At 37.4% G+C, this 15,258-nt stretch overlaps 5 protein-coding genes across 6 annotated transcripts; 3 read left to right on the top strand and 2 right to left on the bottom strand.

Annotated features, from left to right (window-relative positions):
* Positions 1 to 876: 876 nt before the first annotated feature.
* LOC135945531 (uncharacterized) lies at positions 877 to 2,695 on the bottom strand. Of its 2 annotated transcripts, none has more exons than XM_065493279.1 (6): positions 2,522 to 2,695; positions 2,249 to 2,449; positions 2,040 to 2,192; positions 1,935 to 1,977; positions 1,648 to 1,878; positions 877 to 1,116 (listed from the first exon to the last, which is right to left on the bottom strand). In XM_065493279.1, the coding sequence occupies exons 1-6, from the start codon at positions 2,548 to 2,550 to the stop codon at positions 976 to 978; spliced, it is 798 nt and encodes a 265-aa protein (XP_065349351.1). In that variant the 5' UTR covers positions 2,551 to 2,695; the 3' UTR covers positions 877 to 975. The 2 variants fall into 2 exon arrangements, with proteins under 2 accessions (XP_065349351.1, XP_065349350.1); XM_065493278.1 differs by having other exon boundaries at positions 2,040 to 2,198; positions 2,522 to 2,691.
* Positions 2,696 to 3,314: 619 nt separating this feature from the next.
* LOC135946647 (GILT-like protein 1) lies at positions 3,315 to 5,566 on the top strand. The gene is made up of 5 exons (XM_065494949.1): positions 3,315 to 3,464; positions 3,523 to 3,660; positions 4,973 to 5,146; positions 5,217 to 5,369; positions 5,427 to 5,566. Exons 1-5 carry the CDS (start codon positions 3,411 to 3,413, stop codon positions 5,520 to 5,522), a joined length of 615 nt encoding a protein of 204 aa, XP_065351021.1. The 5' UTR covers positions 3,315 to 3,410; the 3' UTR covers positions 5,523 to 5,566.
* Positions 5,567 to 5,708: 142 nt separating this feature from the next.
* Positions 5,709 to 8,549, top strand: LOC135946648 (GILT-like protein 1). The gene is made up of 5 exons (XM_065494950.1): positions 5,709 to 5,807; positions 5,863 to 6,000; positions 7,878 to 8,051; positions 8,115 to 8,267; positions 8,329 to 8,549. The coding sequence occupies exons 1-5, from the start codon at positions 5,754 to 5,756 to the stop codon at positions 8,422 to 8,424; spliced, it is 615 nt and encodes a 204-aa protein (XP_065351022.1). The 5' UTR covers positions 5,709 to 5,753; the 3' UTR covers positions 8,425 to 8,549.
* A 1,006-nt stretch (positions 8,550 to 9,555) lies between these two features.
* On the top strand, positions 9,556 to 10,607 carry LOC135946645 (GILT-like protein 1). The gene is made up of 5 exons (XM_065494948.1): positions 9,556 to 9,715; positions 9,772 to 9,918; positions 9,966 to 10,142; positions 10,193 to 10,339; positions 10,394 to 10,607. Exons 1-5 carry the CDS (start codon positions 9,656 to 9,658, stop codon positions 10,565 to 10,567), a joined length of 705 nt encoding a protein of 234 aa, XP_065351020.1. The 5' UTR covers positions 9,556 to 9,655; the 3' UTR covers positions 10,568 to 10,607.
* Positions 10,608 to 12,892: 2,285 nt separating this feature from the next.
* LOC135945251 (uncharacterized) lies at positions 12,893 to 15,139 on the bottom strand. Its single transcript, XM_065492812.1, has 3 exons — positions 15,038 to 15,139; positions 13,789 to 14,023; positions 12,893 to 13,692 (listed from the first exon to the last, which is right to left on the bottom strand). Exons 1-3 carry the CDS (start codon positions 15,056 to 15,058, stop codon positions 12,893 to 12,895), a joined length of 1,056 nt encoding a protein of 351 aa, XP_065348884.1. The 5' UTR covers positions 15,059 to 15,139.
* Between the last annotated feature and the right edge of the window lie 119 nt (positions 15,140 to 15,258).

The following is a 15,258-nucleotide window of genomic DNA, read 5'->3' as shown; positions in this document are numbered from 1 at the left end:
TTTACAGGGTCAGGGATTTGAAACATTTTTGTCCTTTTAACAATCAAGCCTTAAAGAGCGAGCAGGAAAAGTAGTTGCTACGTTTAAAGAACGAAAATACCCTTTCCCCGAACCGTTCTAATTTAACAGCATCCGCAGTCGAACTCTTTGGCTGGGTCATTTGTCTTTCGCATAAGATCGATTGCTAAGCACCCCAGCCAAGCGATTTGCGGGTGTACCGTATTTCGACCACAACTGATTACTCGTCGGCGTTAGGGTGCGCACCATAATATATAAAAGAGTGTGTGTGTGTGTGTGTGTGTGTGTGTGCCTCTCTCCGGCGAATAAACGCGTAGTATGTGTAGGCACAGGCCTCGTCAGCTTGTCGGTCCAGTTGTTTTGCGCGGCTCGCTGCCTGGGTGCCCCAAATTAGAGACTTTCCACGACGAGGAGCAGAGCGCATACCGCAGCAAAGGCACGCACGCCGTCCAAAATTTGCACGTGACGAATTTATCAAAAAAGCAGCCGGAAAATTATTCTTTTGCAGAGGACATTTTTCAGCCGCGATGACTCGCGTCTCACGCCTCGCAATTATTCTAATCAGGCTGAAATAACTCGTTTAATTCCCGACGAGTGCTGCTGCTAATTAAATTTGGACCGGGATAACGACCGACTAAAAGCACGCTGCAAACTTCTTCCAATCCGAGAGAGCAAAGTAGAGTAAACAAGTGGGAAGTGCTCGTTTTGAGTGCGGCCCCCGTAATAAATAAAGGCAGGAGGATCACACAAAGAGGAAGGTCGACGCTGCTCTCGTAGCGCCATTGAAATACTCAATATACTGCTAATTATTTTTCTCCTCGTGTTCGTCATGATTCGGGGAAATTCAGGCACCAAAAATCAATGTTTGTATTTGTGTGTATTTCCACATTTTGAACATTAGCACAGACGAGCGAGCTCCAACAATGGATCGGAGACTGCGTGAATGCGGAATGGGAATTATTGAGTTTCGCCGCGGTGCTCCCGTCTCTTGTGGGTGGCGAGCTGGCTGTCGAAGATGAAGCACTCGTTGCAATGCGGGCAGCAGGGCATCTCGAAAACTCCTGTCAGTCCAATTGCCTCGGTCTGCTGGGCACGGTGCTAGAGAAATGTTTGGTGAGTTGGCAACTACAGAGTTGGCAAACAATGTTTTTGCTGCTTGCAAAATTTTGCTCCATTTGCAAGTAAAATAGTAATTTACCCATATTTTAATATGATTTCATATGATTTTGAATTATAATAATCAGGTGCATGAGCACAAAAACATTCTTTATGAAAACCTGCTTTAAAAAAATAGAACGAATTCACAAGTGTTCAAAGCTGCCAGTGAATACTTTCGATTTTAAGTCACTTTCCGCTACGATTTCAGACTCAATCCTGCCACTGTGCATTTTGTTTTCTTTTGACGTGCTTAAAACCAAAGCCCATCGCTGTAGAATCGTGAAATTTTTTATAAAAAAAAATATTTTCCTTTGTTTCTATGACGAATATCTGGACTGATTTTTGTTTCTAGCACGTCTAAAGAATTAATTCTAGAAGCAGCATTAAATCATTAAAATCGAAAGAAACCACTAGCGCCACCTATTGGGGGATTAAACACTTAGGGCTTACGCAGTATTTTTTATTATATACCTGTTTGACGCATTTGTGTCTGCGGAGGTGCGAGCTGCTGGAGTAGAAGTGAGAGCAGCGAGGGCAGTGCACGCACTCTCGGCCGAGGCCGCCGCCGCTGCTGGAGGACCCGGTTCGAACCCAGCAAGGCACGAAGACTGCCGAAGAGGAGCACTCGCACACTCGTTGGGGTAGAAGGCCACGCAGCACCAAGAAGCGCGTCAAGCCGCACACTTTGCACTGGAAGCGACACTGACGAAATGAGTGATTAAAACTCGCTCCGTGTATGCTGTGGTTTTAATACTCACGACGGTAGTGTTCTTCAGACGTTCATCAGAGGAAATGGCACTCCTTTGCGAATGAAAAATGAATGAAAATGATTTATTTACAGATAGTTTATCAAGGCGGCTCACTTTTTTTGAACGCTCTGCGGCGACGGTGAACTTGAGTTGAGCATTGAGTCGTCACTCAACGAAGAACTAGCCGAGCTCGCCCGCCGCGCTGTTCTGCTAGTTTTCTTCTTGTTCACAAACACTCTCTTGTGAGCTTTCTTGGCGCCCTTGGGGCTGCTCCTTGGAACACACGATCAATGAGATACTCATATTTAATTCATATATATTACTTTTTCCGCACGACAAATTCGTCCACATCGGGAATGGCGTCGACGGCGATTTGGGTATCACCACTGGATGCCAACTGTTGCTCCTGCTTTTCGTCTGGCTGCGAGGAGACGACGTAAATAGGCTGGCTCAAGAGTTCTGTGATAAAATCTGGGTCCAAATTGTCCATGAAGATTGTAGCTCCCGCGCCAACAGGCGCAACACTAAAACAAATTGATTAAAATGATTGAAATCAGCAAAACTTTTTAATTTCGAAGCAACATAAATTAACATACCTCATGCCGCGATTTGTTAATTCTTCCATCTTCGTACCTGCTGCTCAAGACTCTAGACAAGGGGGTTGTGTAATCAGTTTTCTGCGTGAGACTGGAGACCGGCGACACAGTGTCTGGAGGATCCAGAGGTCATTCACCTCTCCCCCCACTATACTGTTTCCAGTGCTTTCTTCCTCAACGTCTCACGTTCAGTGACTCCAAGAGTTCATTGCCCTCATATGGTCTTAGACATTGTAACAACAAAATTCTGCGAGTATTTCAATGTGATATATGTACATATTTTTAAGCTTTAATGTCGAGCCTTACAGGCCAACAATTAAGAACATCTTGCATGATTGACAATAGCAATTAAATAGTCTCAATGAAATAAATTATTTCACTTGATTTCGATCGCTCTTGTCGGGGTCTATCCAACGGCGTGCTAGTTTTGAGCTAAATTTATCAAAATTGAGAGTCAAATCGTGATTTTACAGTAATGTACAATGCTCGCCACTTGATTAGAATTCAAATTTTTAAGCCAAAAATCCTCTCAAAAATGGAAATTAAAAGCTTTTCCCTATTTTTAGGGAGTATATTTCAAGTAAAGGTTTTTTTTCACAAATTTTCTGTAAGGCTTTTACACTTATACATTGAGGATGATATTCATGTCAGTTCGCAGCAATACTTATCAATAACTATATTTAATTATTTGATATCAAATTTAGTCATGCCAGCCTGGTACCTGCATAGTAAATAGGTTTTCCCCACGAGAAAGGCACATGTGCGTTATATATTATATTTTAATTTTAGCAGCACAAGCTTTTGATAAGATTACTGTAATCGTGCGGTCGGCAATAAAGCTGTGAGGGAGCTTTACTCGAGACACACTCGCTCTCTGAAAACAGGAAAGATGGAGTTCAAAGTCGCTGCGATTCTGTGCCTTGCTCTCGTTTCAGCCACTCAGGTAAACCTTTTTGAACAAAATCGCTCTTGACTGAATAATGTTGGTTTCTTGTTGACAGGCTGTGAAAGTGTCCGTGTACTACGAGTCACTCTGCCCTGACAGCATCGCATTCATTCGCGACCAGTACCACTCAACCTACCAGCAGTTGGGCTCATCCTCCATCACAGTTGATTTCCTGCCCTATGGAAAAGCCACGGTATTTAATTGGTTCAAGTTCTGATATTTTTTAGGAAAATGAGTAATTTGAACTATTTAAAATTTATGAGATAAATAATATTTTTCACGTGAGAGATTCCCTTTTGGAATTTTTAAAGACTTAAAAATATTAGAAATTAAACGATTTTTTACTTAAACCTTTGAATTTGACAAGTACCTGACGCTTGCATTGTCACTTACTTTAATTCTCTTGGACAACTCATTTTTTTAAATTAATAAATCACAGTTTTTATCTAATTTAGTTAATTAATCCGAAAAAAAAACATTTCCAGTATGCACAAATTTCATATTTATGCTAGAAATAATTTTTAAATTAGCATTTAGGGTCTGAAATCTTATTTTTTTAATTTCTAATAACTTTTATTTCTTTCTTTCAAAGTCAATACTGTTCAATTTTTTAAGTTTTTTTTTAAAGGAAATTTGAGTTCACTAATTTTAAGCCTATAGAATCACATTACAAAGAGAACCGATTCTTATTTTGCTTAAATTTCAGCTGGTTCACGAAAAGGTTCTATAAAACCACGGATAACTTACTTTTTCTGGCCAAAAAGCAATACATTCCAAAATTTTAAATTGCAATAATTGCATTGTAAAGGCATTGTGATACATTTTAAGTATTTTTCTGTGATCTTTTACTGGCTACCTTATGTCAGAGATGGCAAAAGGTGGGCCATTATTGACTCAAAAGCTCAAATAGCTCTCACAGTGGGCTGATTGTGAGAGACGCGCCACTTGCTGGTTTTCGCACCTTTCTAGCGGCTTTAGAGACAAATGTCTGGCGTTTCAACAAAAGACCTTGGTTCAGAGAGGCGAAAGAATGGCCACGATTGTGCTCAAGCTCCTCTGCGACCACTCGAGACCACGGGATGTGCTGAGCAGTGGTTCCAAAAATAAAGCAAATTGAATTGAACATGATAAATTAAAGAATTGACATGATTGACAAGCTTAAATTAAAGTAAAAATACCCTAATCTATCCAGTACACTTACATCAACGGCTGATACTATCTATACACAGCAGTTTTCGTGAATGTCATTATCTATACTTGACATATTAATCGAAAATCTCTCTATTGCGAAATCTAAAATTAAAAGTGTGCTCCATATTTTACAAGATAAAAAAGTCTAATATATGTCAATATTTCCTACGTGATAGATAAAAACACTTCAGTTGAATTCAAATTAAAACATTATAATAATTCACGTGCACCACGCAATCTCAAGAATCTACACTTGTATATAGATTTAGATTAAATCGGAACCGACATTTTTATTTTTATTTTTTAAATTTTAGCACACCCAGGATGGGAACGGAAATTGGAATTTTGATTGCCAGCACGGCCCTGAAGAATGCCGCGGCAACAAGGTGCAAGCCTGTGGCCTGAAATACATCACCAACCCTGACCTGCAGGAAGCTTACGTCCATTGCGTTATGACCTCCTCCTATCCTCCTGATGCCGGACAGTCGGTGCGTATTTTACAAAAAGACTCGGAAAATTTCTAGTAATTAACAATTATTTTTGATTGATTCCTCATAGTGCGCCACAAGTGTTGGAGGAGTGTCCGACTACTCTGCGATTTCCAGCTGCATTTCCAGCGCCGAGGGCGATAATGCCCTGGTCGCGTACGGAGACAGGACTCATGCCCTCGGCTCCATTCTCTCCTTTGTGCCGACCATCATCTACGACGATGTGAGCATTCAATTTACGGCAAATTTCGCGTGATCTAATTTCGCTGCTTGCTTCCAGGTGTTCAACCAGAGCGAACAGAATGAGTCCCTGTACAACTTCCTTGGAGTCGTTTGCCGCCACCTCTCTTCCCCCAAACCATCTGCCTGCCCTTGAAGCAAAATTTTGATTTAATAAAACTTAATAATTGGAAATTTTAATTTGTGTTTATCGTTTCTAAACCTTACAATATTTTGTCAACTGCAACATGATTATTTAGGATTTCCATAAAAGGTTTCTGCTGCTGACTCTCTTGATTAGATTTAATCATATCGTGCCAGTTGGCAACAAATAAATAAAACAGCTCTCTGTAGTGACTCACTAGCGCTGAAGGCAGCAGCATTAAAAATGGAGATCAAAGTAATTGCGGTTCTGTGTCTTGCTTTCCTTTCTGCTGCCCAGGTAATATCAAAAATCTATATACGGAAGCACTGGTTACATTTTTCTGTTTCAACAGGCAGTCAAAGTGTCCGTGTACTACGAGTCACTCTGCCCTGACAGCATGCGCTTCTTTTCGAATCAGTTCCACGCTACCTACCAACTTTTAGGCTCGGATGCTATCACCGTCGATTTCCTTCCCTATGGAAAAGCCACGGTAAATACTAAATCCTGTTCAAATCGTGCTGCACGATTTAAAAGATCCCCAGCATGAGGAAGAACATGCGAAAAATACAAAATCTTCTCAAGGCACACAGTTATCGATTTAATTTAATGCAAGACTTATCTATAATTGACATATGTCAGTAAAACTTAAATTTAAACTTGTGTGCTTTACATATTTCTAGATAAAGATGTCTATATAACATGTTAATTTGTTATACGTGATAGATAAAAACACTTCAGTTGAATAACAAGTCAAAATCACGCGCTATTTCATGATTCATTGTGCTCTAAAGACTTTTACGAAATCCTAGGGCTGTAAATTTCCGATTCTTTTTCCGGGAATGTAGACCGTTTTTGAGACGATTAAGATGGTTAAAGATAATTTTGACGAAGCACTAATTTATTAAAATGGCTTTTCCCGAAAAATATAGTTTTTGTCAAAATATTGATAAGATATCACTTTTCATTTGATTTTTATTTGTCCAATAACCGGTCAAATTATATTTTTAAAATTAAACTGAGAAATAAATTAGCTTTTTTATTGTGAGAAAGATGTGTGAATTCTATGAAACAATGGATTTTTAGCCGGAAAAAAACAGAAATATATACGTCTAAATATATAAACCAATCTGATTTTCGCTTGTGAAAAATAATAATTTCAACCAAAAATTTCCAGCGTCAAACATTAATTATGCACTATACCTCAGGCTCTAAGTGGTTTTAAACTTATTTTAGACGCTTTTGACAGTTCTTGCAGGTTTCGACGGTTGAAAGTGGTCTAAATAGCTTAAAATAAGTGGCTTTGCGCTTATTTAATCGTCCCAAAAACGATTGCAGGCTCAGAAAAATAGTCAATCGTCTCAAAATCGCAGCCGTGAAAATTTCCTTGTTAAAATTACAGCCTTCTGCTGTATATTTGTGTTAAATTTCAGAAACGTATTTCCTTTCCTTTTTATACTGGATCATTCTATATGCGTATAAAAACAGATATTTCTGCGGTGGAGAACAATTCAACACACACTGCATTTCATATATAGCAAAAATATGTACACATAATTGGATATAACTAATTAAAGTCGGTGGATAATCTTCAGCCCAGCAATATAAATTAAGAGTATAATGTATGAACAACAATATTTTCAAAATCCTTAATTAAATAGATTTATTTAAAAACATTAGTTCAAAAGAAATTTCATGCATGTGGGGCATTCTAATCTTTATCTTAAGCACTTAATCAGAAACTCTTCCAAAATAATTAATATAAAAAAGGATTCAAAGATAAGAATTGAAAGCCTCTGAGTCAGCTAATATAATTTACATCAGATAACATTAAGCTCTTCAGCGGTATTAAATTAAAATTTTTCGTAAGCCCTGATATTCATACACGTCGGCTTAAAAAAATAAGCAGAGCTCTACAGGCCAACGATTAAGATAACATTTTGCATTGTTCGTGCAATTTAGCAACAGTTTATCTCGTCGCAATCTATCCAAATGCTCTAAATTATGAAATATATCTTGATTTTGCAGTAGGGAGACAATGCTTGATATTAGCATGCAAACTCATGGAGCCAATTTACTAAAAAATTTAAATGATATTAACCTAGGATATTTGTCCAATATTTTAGATTATATTTCGTTCAATTAAAGCTAAAAAGGAATATTTCTCAAATGTCCTGTAAGCTTTCACTTTAATTAACATATGTTATTATTCTAGATGTGTGAAGATTAATTAAATTTGATATATAATTAAAAAATGACAATCAGGAACTGCACGAAATTTTGCGAAATAAATTATTGAGCCATTTATGATCATTTTATGTGCTGCACTGAGATCAATAACAATTAAGTAATCACATTTGTATGCCAAAGCACACTCAAGATGCAAACGGGCAGTGGAGCTTCCAGTGTCAGCACGGCGCCGAAGAATGCCGCGGGAATAAGGTGCAAGCGTGCGGCCTGAAATACATCACCTCGCCTGATCTGCAGGAGGCGTACGCCCATTGCGTCATGTCCAACTCCTATCCTCCCGACGCCGGCCAAGCGGTAACTATATTCCGTTTTAATTTATGCAAGCAAAACAATCGATTCAACAATGAATTTTCACAGTGCGCCACAAGTGTTGGAGGAGTGGCGGACTACTCTGCGATTTCCAGCTGTATTGCAAGCGCCGAGGGCGATGAAGCTTTGGTCGCGTACGGGGAAAGGACCCATGCCCTCGGCTCCATCCTCTCCTTTGTGCCGACCATCATCTACGACGATGTAAAAGCAACACTCAAATTGATGCAAATTTCCATAATCTGATTTCGGTGCTCGCTTCCAGGTATTTGACCAGGATGACCAAAATGAGTCTTTGTACAACTTCCGCGGAGTTGTTTGCCGTCACCTCCCCGACCCCAAACCAGCTGGCTGCGCTTAACTGATGCGATAATTATTGGTCCAGATATGATTTAATTGGATTAAAATTGATTTTTCAGAATAATAATTAACCTTGTTTATGTAATTAATTAATTAATTATTTGTCAACATTGTATCATTTTCAAATAAATATTTGAAGATATATTATATATAACCTGAAATATTCACTAAAATCTAACTTACATTTAAGTTGGCAAAAGATTTACTAGGAAATGCAGCATTTGGAACAAATTTTTTTATTTTTCAAGATTTGTTTGGGAATAGATTGTTGAGATAAATGGAATCTCATATTGTTCAGGCAGTATTTGAAAAAAAAACAACGAAGGCTATTTTTCATATTTTACATGTTTAAAATTATATACTATGTCAATCTAGTATTTTGGCAACCAAATCCTAGCAACATTTCCCCCTTTTTCCAAGCAAATGCAGTTCGTTGCCAAACATCTCGACGAGTAGTTCTATTTTGCCAATATTGATTGATTTATTGATTTTTTTATTTATTAAACGCCAATGGCGTACAACTATATGTATACACAAATGGAAAAATTACAACTTTGTATAGAAGGCGGCCTTATTTTTTTGCCAATATTGTCAGCACCGAATTTCAGGCTCTAACCGTCAGAATTACAAAAACTGCACAAAATTCAACTCATCTCAACCTCCCCTATATAGCCTAGGGGAGGCTAAGACGAGTTGAACGGTGTGTACTCTTTTTGATTCTGATGGCTAAAACCCGAGATTTGTTGGCAAAAATGGAAAGTTTTAATTTTTGTCATTTTTGCAATACTGCCAAGGCTTAATCATTGTGTTTGGTTATTCAGTTCAATAAATCATAAGTTTTATAATTTTTTGTTGTTATTAAATGTCCGTAAATTTCTTTGTGGCAAAAATTAGAATCTGAACATCATTTAAACAAAATTATGCAACCTGCTCTACGCCGTGCGCCTACAAGTTGCATAACATCATACGCTATAAATGTAATTTTGCTCTACTGATGAGAGGCAGAATGGCTTTAGCACGAGTTATGCACGGCGATAGGGAATGATTTTTCTGATAAGGTTGAGAGTGAGCCTTGATGATATCAGGAATCGATAAATTCAATAGTGACGCTGCCGAACAATTAAAAGCATAATCAAAAAGGCAACGTGTGGATTAGATGTACCTAATCTGAAAAAAAGATACCAAGTCAAAAGGAGTAAAATTGCTCGCGCTCAGTTCTGAAGGTTGACAAAATGAAGTCCTTGCAAATTTTACTTCTTCTGTGCACCTTTGGAGTCTTCTGTTCAGCGCAGGTACGCCCTAGAAAAATAACCGAATCTTTAGAAGTCTTTCCTAATTTAAATTTCAGGAGACGTTCAAGCCTGTGAAAATTTCTGTTTATTATTCCGTGTATTGTGACAACTGCAGAGCATTTTTCACTGCGAAATTCGGACCGTACTATGAAAGGTTCAAGTCCTGGATTGATCTTGACCTGATCCCGTTTGGAAACTCAACGGCAAGAAGTTTTCATTTTAATTTTCAACCATCTAATTATTGAAACAGCACAAAGACGAAGGAAACTTCGAATTTGACTGCGAAAATGGACCAGACGAGTGCGTCGCCAACAAGTGGCACACATGCGCAAATTGGATCTACAAGGCCAGATACCCAGAGGAAGTTGCCAATTTTGTCAATTGCACTCTTTGGAGGGACGATAAGTTCTTTGATGATATTGCGGACGTAAATCTGATTTATTTTCTTGAGTTCGTTTAAAAAATTGTATTTTACAGTGTGCCGAAAAATTCCGCCTCGACTTTCTTCCCATTCAACACTGTGTGAATGAAATCGAAGGTTCAATCCACCTGGCAGCTAATGCGGCAAGAACGAGGGAACACGTGCCTGAAATAACGTCATACCCCACAATCGACTTCAATGGGGTGAGTTGACGAAAAATTAGAAAAACAACAAAGTAATAAATTTTTATTTTTTAGACCTTTGATCAAGATCTTCAAGACTTGGCTGTGATGGATTTTAAAGCAGCCATCTGCTCGCTAATAAAAAATCCGGACACTGGAGCAAAACCAGACGAATGCAATGGAGCGCTTATGATGGTTCCTTTTTACAGTGTCATCATTTTAGCTCTGGGATTATTGCTTCGAGTTTAGTGTTTCCGAATAATCTTTAATAAACTTACATTGAGACGAATATATTAAGCAGATTTTTCTAGATTTTCAATAACTAGCCAAAAAGTATATTTAGCAATTTTTTTGGTCAAAGATGATCTCTAAAAATACATTGATACAATGCAGGCAATTGATTGCATGCAATATTAATAAAGGATATTTTGCGTGCAAGAAAAGTATAGAGAAACGTGTATGGGAATATGCCTTTTTTATTTATTAGTGCTATTAACAATAAACATTAGCCCGCAGTAATATATATCTTTAATTTTACAGCCACATACGGCTATATTTCTAGGCTAGAAAAATCACCATAAGACTATTGCAAAAATATGTTATGTATGGCTGCTATTGAAGTGATCTACAAATTCAAGCTGAATAAAAAAATGCTCCCCAATCCTTTGAATATGCCTTCCACATTATGTTAACAACACCAGCACCAACATTCACCACGGTCTTGACGACGCCTTCTGTGACAGCCCCGACAATCACGACTGGTGTTATTACCACTATGGTGATATTTTCCGCAAACGATTCTACGCATTTAAGTGGAGTGTACACGAGAGTAGAGCGTATACAAGAACAGATTTTCCAATCCTGTCTTTCCAGTTCCGGAAACAATTATTCCGGTTGTTTCCGGTTCTTCTTTTAACTATTTGGAGAAAATCCTGTCCGGTCCTGTTCCGGTTAAAATAATTCCGGTTCCGTGTGAAACACCGGATTCCGGTTTTTGGGATCGGGATTCGCAAAAAAATTGTTTTTTTCCGGAAAGAAACAGTTTTTGCAGATGTTTCGACAAAATATTAATATTTTATATGGAAACTAAAGTTTGTGGAGGTACTTTTCTCCAATATTTTTCTATTTATTTAACGAATTGGAATTAGATAAATTAGCTTTTAAAAAATTTAACGTTGTATATAGAGGTTAATTGGCTTGAGTCTTGGTTAAGCACGTAATTTATTCAAAAAGATGTTAATTTTTTACTTTTTTTATTATGGTTCCAAAAACTTTGAAAATGAGTCAAAAAGGAAGGTTCAAATAATTAAAAAAATCCAAGTGTATTGCATGGCTAGAGCGTTCGTGACGGAGTTTGAGATCTTATAGGCTGTAGTGTGGCGAGTGTTTAAAGTGGAATGATAGTGATTTTTTTATTTTAAAAAATGAAATTTCATGTAAAGTCAACCCTAACCGACCTATTTTTTCCATGTACATCTGACCAAAAGTGCCCCAAAATCCAATTTTTCGAATTTTACCGGTTACGCCCTCTTTTTTTAGCATAGGAAATTAATTGCTTCCGGGGTGAGAAAAATTATGAAAATTTAATTGTGAGAAGATAAAAAATAGTGCTTTTGAGTCTTGAAATATATTTTTTATTTTTTCAAAAATTGCAGATTTTCAAAAGGGGTCTGTGTTTGGCTTCATTAAAATTCACCTGTTCATAGTAGCGTTAAATACTGCCTAAATTCAGAAAGCTGATTAAATTTCCAGTTTTTCCCCACTCAGCAAAATTTTCGAAAAAAATTCGGCTGAAAATTTCAGATGTCCGTTAAAAAACGTTTAAAATTTTTTGGGGAAAAATCAAAATACCCAAAATTAAGTTAATTTATTCAAGAATCAACTCAGAAAAAATGTTTCTTTCATTTTAATAATTTTAATGATTTTCAGAGGCAAACTCGGACCCTTATGGCTATCATAGACTGCGTATAGTATAAATAAATTTTTTATTGATTTTCAAGGACAGATTTATTGGTTACCATGTGCGAAAATTTCAAATTTTTCTGATAATGAAAACGTAATTAAAATGATAATTGAGTTGCGCACCGGCCACCTTCTGTAATGCAACCAGAAGCGACGGCGTGAAACGCCCCCCTCTCTTGGCCAGCAGCGCTGGGCGCTGACCAATCAGATTGTTTTTGCCAATTTTCTCCGAAATTTACAGTGCTGCACTATGTTTTCTCACATGATTTGGAATTCCTCTCATCGAGATCTATCGGACAGCCAGAGCCTTTTTTTGGGGAAATGCGGAATTTCAGAGAAAATCGCGATTACACAATTCCGTTGAAAATTCTCCATTTAAAACAATGCTAAGTTTGAGGCCGATTTTCTCGAAAATTTACAGTGCTGCTTATGTATTTTTTTAACTGTACATGATTTTTAGGACCCAATCTGTATGTGTGTTAAAGGATTTTGCGGGGAAATCCACTATCATTCCTCCTTAAAGTAGTGGTAAATTTTGCTACTATTTTATTCACGAGTTTCAGCGGGTTGTTTGCTAGCACTACAAATGCCTTATTTCTCCTTTCGTGATTTTCATGACTTTAAATGTTTGTAACATAATATGACTTGTTTGGAGAAATAAAAACGAATTGAATTGAATTGAATCTTGTAGACAACGCTACCAGCAACTTTTCCACACTTTTGTAACTTGGCTTTACGCAAGCTCATCCGGCCAGAATCCACCTCTTCCTGCAGACTCTTCATATCCGCGTCAAGACCATTCTTCGTGGCGCATCCTCCGCCAGTAACCAGTCCAATTGCATTCACTGCAAAGCCGGCCACGCCGTCCACTGCTCCAGCGGCAGTGTCGTACACGCCGGTGATGATGTGATTGGCCGCTTTTCCGACGCCATCCACGAGGGCCGTAACTGGATTCTCTTTCAGACTAATAACCCTCCCTACGGTGTTTAAAGCTTCGAGTCCAGTATTGGTGACGGTGGACATTGCTTTGAAGCCCGAGTAAGTCACAGTTTTCACAGGAGCTCGTATTAAGTCAAAAGCGCACGCGCACGTGCTCTTGGTTCCAATTTCGAAGAACTGGAGCTTCCGTAGGGCATCCAAAAACCAAGTTTGGCAGTCGTTCACGCCAAGACAGTACGGTTTTTTAGGGATACCGCAAGCAAGCCTGTGCAGATCGCGCGGGGAAGCCCTAATGAAACGGACGCTCTCAAACGAGACTGATTTCATCGCCTGCGTAAATAACAACAAATACTTCAGGACCTGGTTGTCTTTTATACAAGCTGATGGAGATTTTTCAATATCAATGATAGTGCCACTCGGTTTGGAATACGAGGAGGAGTATGCAGGAACCAACAATCCACGATCGATCACTCCTGCAACAAATTACGATTTATTTGTGTTACTGAGTTATAATCTTTTCTAGCAATCAGACAGAGTTCGTTGGATTAAATTTATTCATTGTCTTTTACCTTCAATTGTAACCCATTTTCCATCATAAAATTTAACAGCGATGGCCCAATGATGCAACAAGGTTTCATTGTCGCTCTTGTCACCCACTCCTCTAACCACAACAAATACTTTGCCGTTGCGCTGCTTATCATCATCCTCAAATATAGGGTAGCGATTGTCTCCAGATTTGTATTTGTCACTTGAAATGTTGGAAATGTTAGTCTTCTCACTCTTTGAGAGTTTGAAGGAAAGGCCCTGAAATAAAATGTTATTAGTATTTATCTATCAATTACAGAGTAAAAATTTATCAATTTTTGTATCCCAAAAAGTTTAATGCTCTTTAAATTTTAATTTCTTTTGATATATATTTTACTCCTCTTAAATATCTCCTCTAATTTAGAGTTTGCTATGTTTTATTCGCTTGCAGTTCATGGACCATTTTTCTTGTCTATTTTAGCCATACAGTGAAAATACTTGAATAATTTCTGGTTGGCTAAATTGCTATCAAATTTTGAATAATTCGACTAAGCAATGTAAGCTATTTGTTTTAAAAATATTTATGGCTGTGAATTTTAGACGATTGGAACGCACCCTCTGCCGGGCCTCAAAATCTGCAATTTCTCCATACTTAAATAAAATTTATCAATTAACAACACTGCAAATTATCAATGTCTTAAATCCCGTCCAAATGGATCATTATATCATTATTTTTCTAATGAAACTACTCGATTTAACTAAAAACTACTAGTGATTCTCCTTTTCAATTAATTGTCAAACTAAATTCATCTTTAAATTGGCTCTGAAAAATACATAATAGAATACACATATAAGTTGAACATGAATTTGTATAAAATATATATATACAAATAAAATGCGAAGTGAACAATGAAAAATAAATCGTCTAAAACAGTCTTAATTTGAATAAAACCGAATAATTTGCTCTTAGAAACAGTAAAAAAATAGTCGAATATTTTGGCCAATAAATCGTCTAAAATTCACAGCCTTAAAAATAATATGAACACATTGTGCGGGTAAAACCAAAAGCTCTCCTCTTATCCCCATTACCTGACAAAAAATTTTACTGTTCTATATATTAGCGATGGGGAGAGCAGAAAACGCTCTTTATTTAGTAGGGGAAAGAGCCCTTGAAAGTTATATAAACTAATATTTCAATTAATATGTAGTTTACCAACGTAAATGCGACTTATTTCCTTCACATTTTTTTCTAATCAATGTATCTATTAGATATAATCCATATTTAAAACTTACGAATGTTCTAAAACCGTCCATCTTGTCACTTTAAGTAATGATTTTGAACAATTTTAGAAGTTAACTGGCTCCTGCTCAGCCTGTCAATGCGGTGCGTTAGATTCACCAAATCCACCAGCGAGAGCAATGAGCTATTTTAATCGCATGCTGAGAAAAGCTAGACTTTATCGTCCGATTAACACCTTCTGGTGATGATTCTTCTCATAAAGTCTTACGTAAAA

The sequence above is a fragment of the Cloeon dipterum genome, chromosome X, assembly GCF_949628265.1.
Source record: "Cloeon dipterum chromosome X, ieCloDipt1.1, whole genome shotgun sequence".
NCBI lineage: Eukaryota > Metazoa > Arthropoda > Insecta > Ephemeroptera > Baetidae > Cloeon > Cloeon dipterum.
Note: the sequence above shows the minus strand (reverse complement) of the source record. Positions and strands in the feature narration are given on the sequence as shown.

What these genes read in the sequence shown, in the direction of transcription:
- LOC135946647 (XM_065494949.1), top strand. Translation starts at nt 3,411, where the DNA reads ATGGAGTTCAAAGTCGCTGCGATTCTGTGCCTTGCTCTCGTTTCAGCC. An exon ending in CTCTCGTTTCAGCCACTCAG is followed by an intron (nt 3,465 to 3,522) that starts GTAAACCTTTTT and finishes TCTTGTTGACAG; the next exon opens with GCTGTGAAAGTGTCCGTGTA. An exon ending in CGACCATCATCTACGACGAT is followed by an intron (nt 5,370 to 5,426) that starts GTGAGCATTCAA and finishes GCTTGCTTCCAG; the next exon opens with GTGTTCAACCAGAGCGAACA.
- LOC135945531 (XM_065493278.1), bottom strand. Translation starts at nt 2,550, where the DNA reads ATGGAAGAATTAACAAATCGCGGCATGAG. An exon ending in GAATTTGTCGTGCGGAAAAA is followed by an intron (nt 2,199 to 2,248) that starts GTAATATATATG and finishes GTGTGTTCCAAG; the next exon opens with GAGCAGCCCCAAGGGCGCCA. An exon ending in GACACAAATGCGTCAAACAG is followed by an intron (nt 1,117 to 1,647) that starts GTATATAATAAA and finishes ACATTTCTCTAG; the next exon opens with CACCGTGCCCAGCAGACCGA.
- LOC135946645 (XM_065494948.1), top strand. Translation starts at nt 9,656, where the DNA reads ATGAAGTCCTTGCAAATTTTACTTCTTCTGTGCACCTTTGGAGTCTTC. An exon ending in GAGTCTTCTGTTCAGCGCAG is followed by an intron (nt 9,716 to 9,771) that starts GTACGCCCTAGA and finishes TTTAAATTTCAG; the next exon opens with GAGACGTTCAAGCCTGTGAA. An exon ending in TCTTTGATGATATTGCGGAC is followed by an intron (nt 10,143 to 10,192) that starts GTAAATCTGATT and finishes TGTATTTTACAG; the next exon opens with TGTGCCGAAAAATTCCGCCT.
- LOC135945251 (XM_065492812.1), bottom strand. Translation starts at nt 15,058, where the DNA reads ATGGACGGTTTTAGAACATTC. An exon ending in TGGACGGTTTTAGAACATTC is followed by an intron (nt 14,024 to 15,037) that starts GTAAGTTTTAAA and finishes ATTTTATTTCAG; the next exon opens with GGCCTTTCCTTCAAACTCTC. An exon ending in AAAATGGGTTACAATTGAAG is followed by an intron (nt 13,693 to 13,788) that starts GTAAAAGACAAT and finishes AATTTGTTGCAG; the next exon opens with GAGTGATCGATCGTGGATTG.
- LOC135946648 (XM_065494950.1), top strand. Translation starts at nt 5,754, where the DNA reads ATGGAGATCAAAGTAATTGCGGTTCTGTGTCTTGCTTTCCTTTCTGCT. An exon ending in CTCCCGACGCCGGCCAAGCG is followed by an intron (nt 8,052 to 8,114) that starts GTAACTATATTC and finishes GAATTTTCACAG; the next exon opens with TGCGCCACAAGTGTTGGAGG. An exon ending in CGACCATCATCTACGACGAT is followed by an intron (nt 8,268 to 8,328) that starts GTAAAAGCAACA and finishes GCTCGCTTCCAG; the next exon opens with GTATTTGACCAGGATGACCA.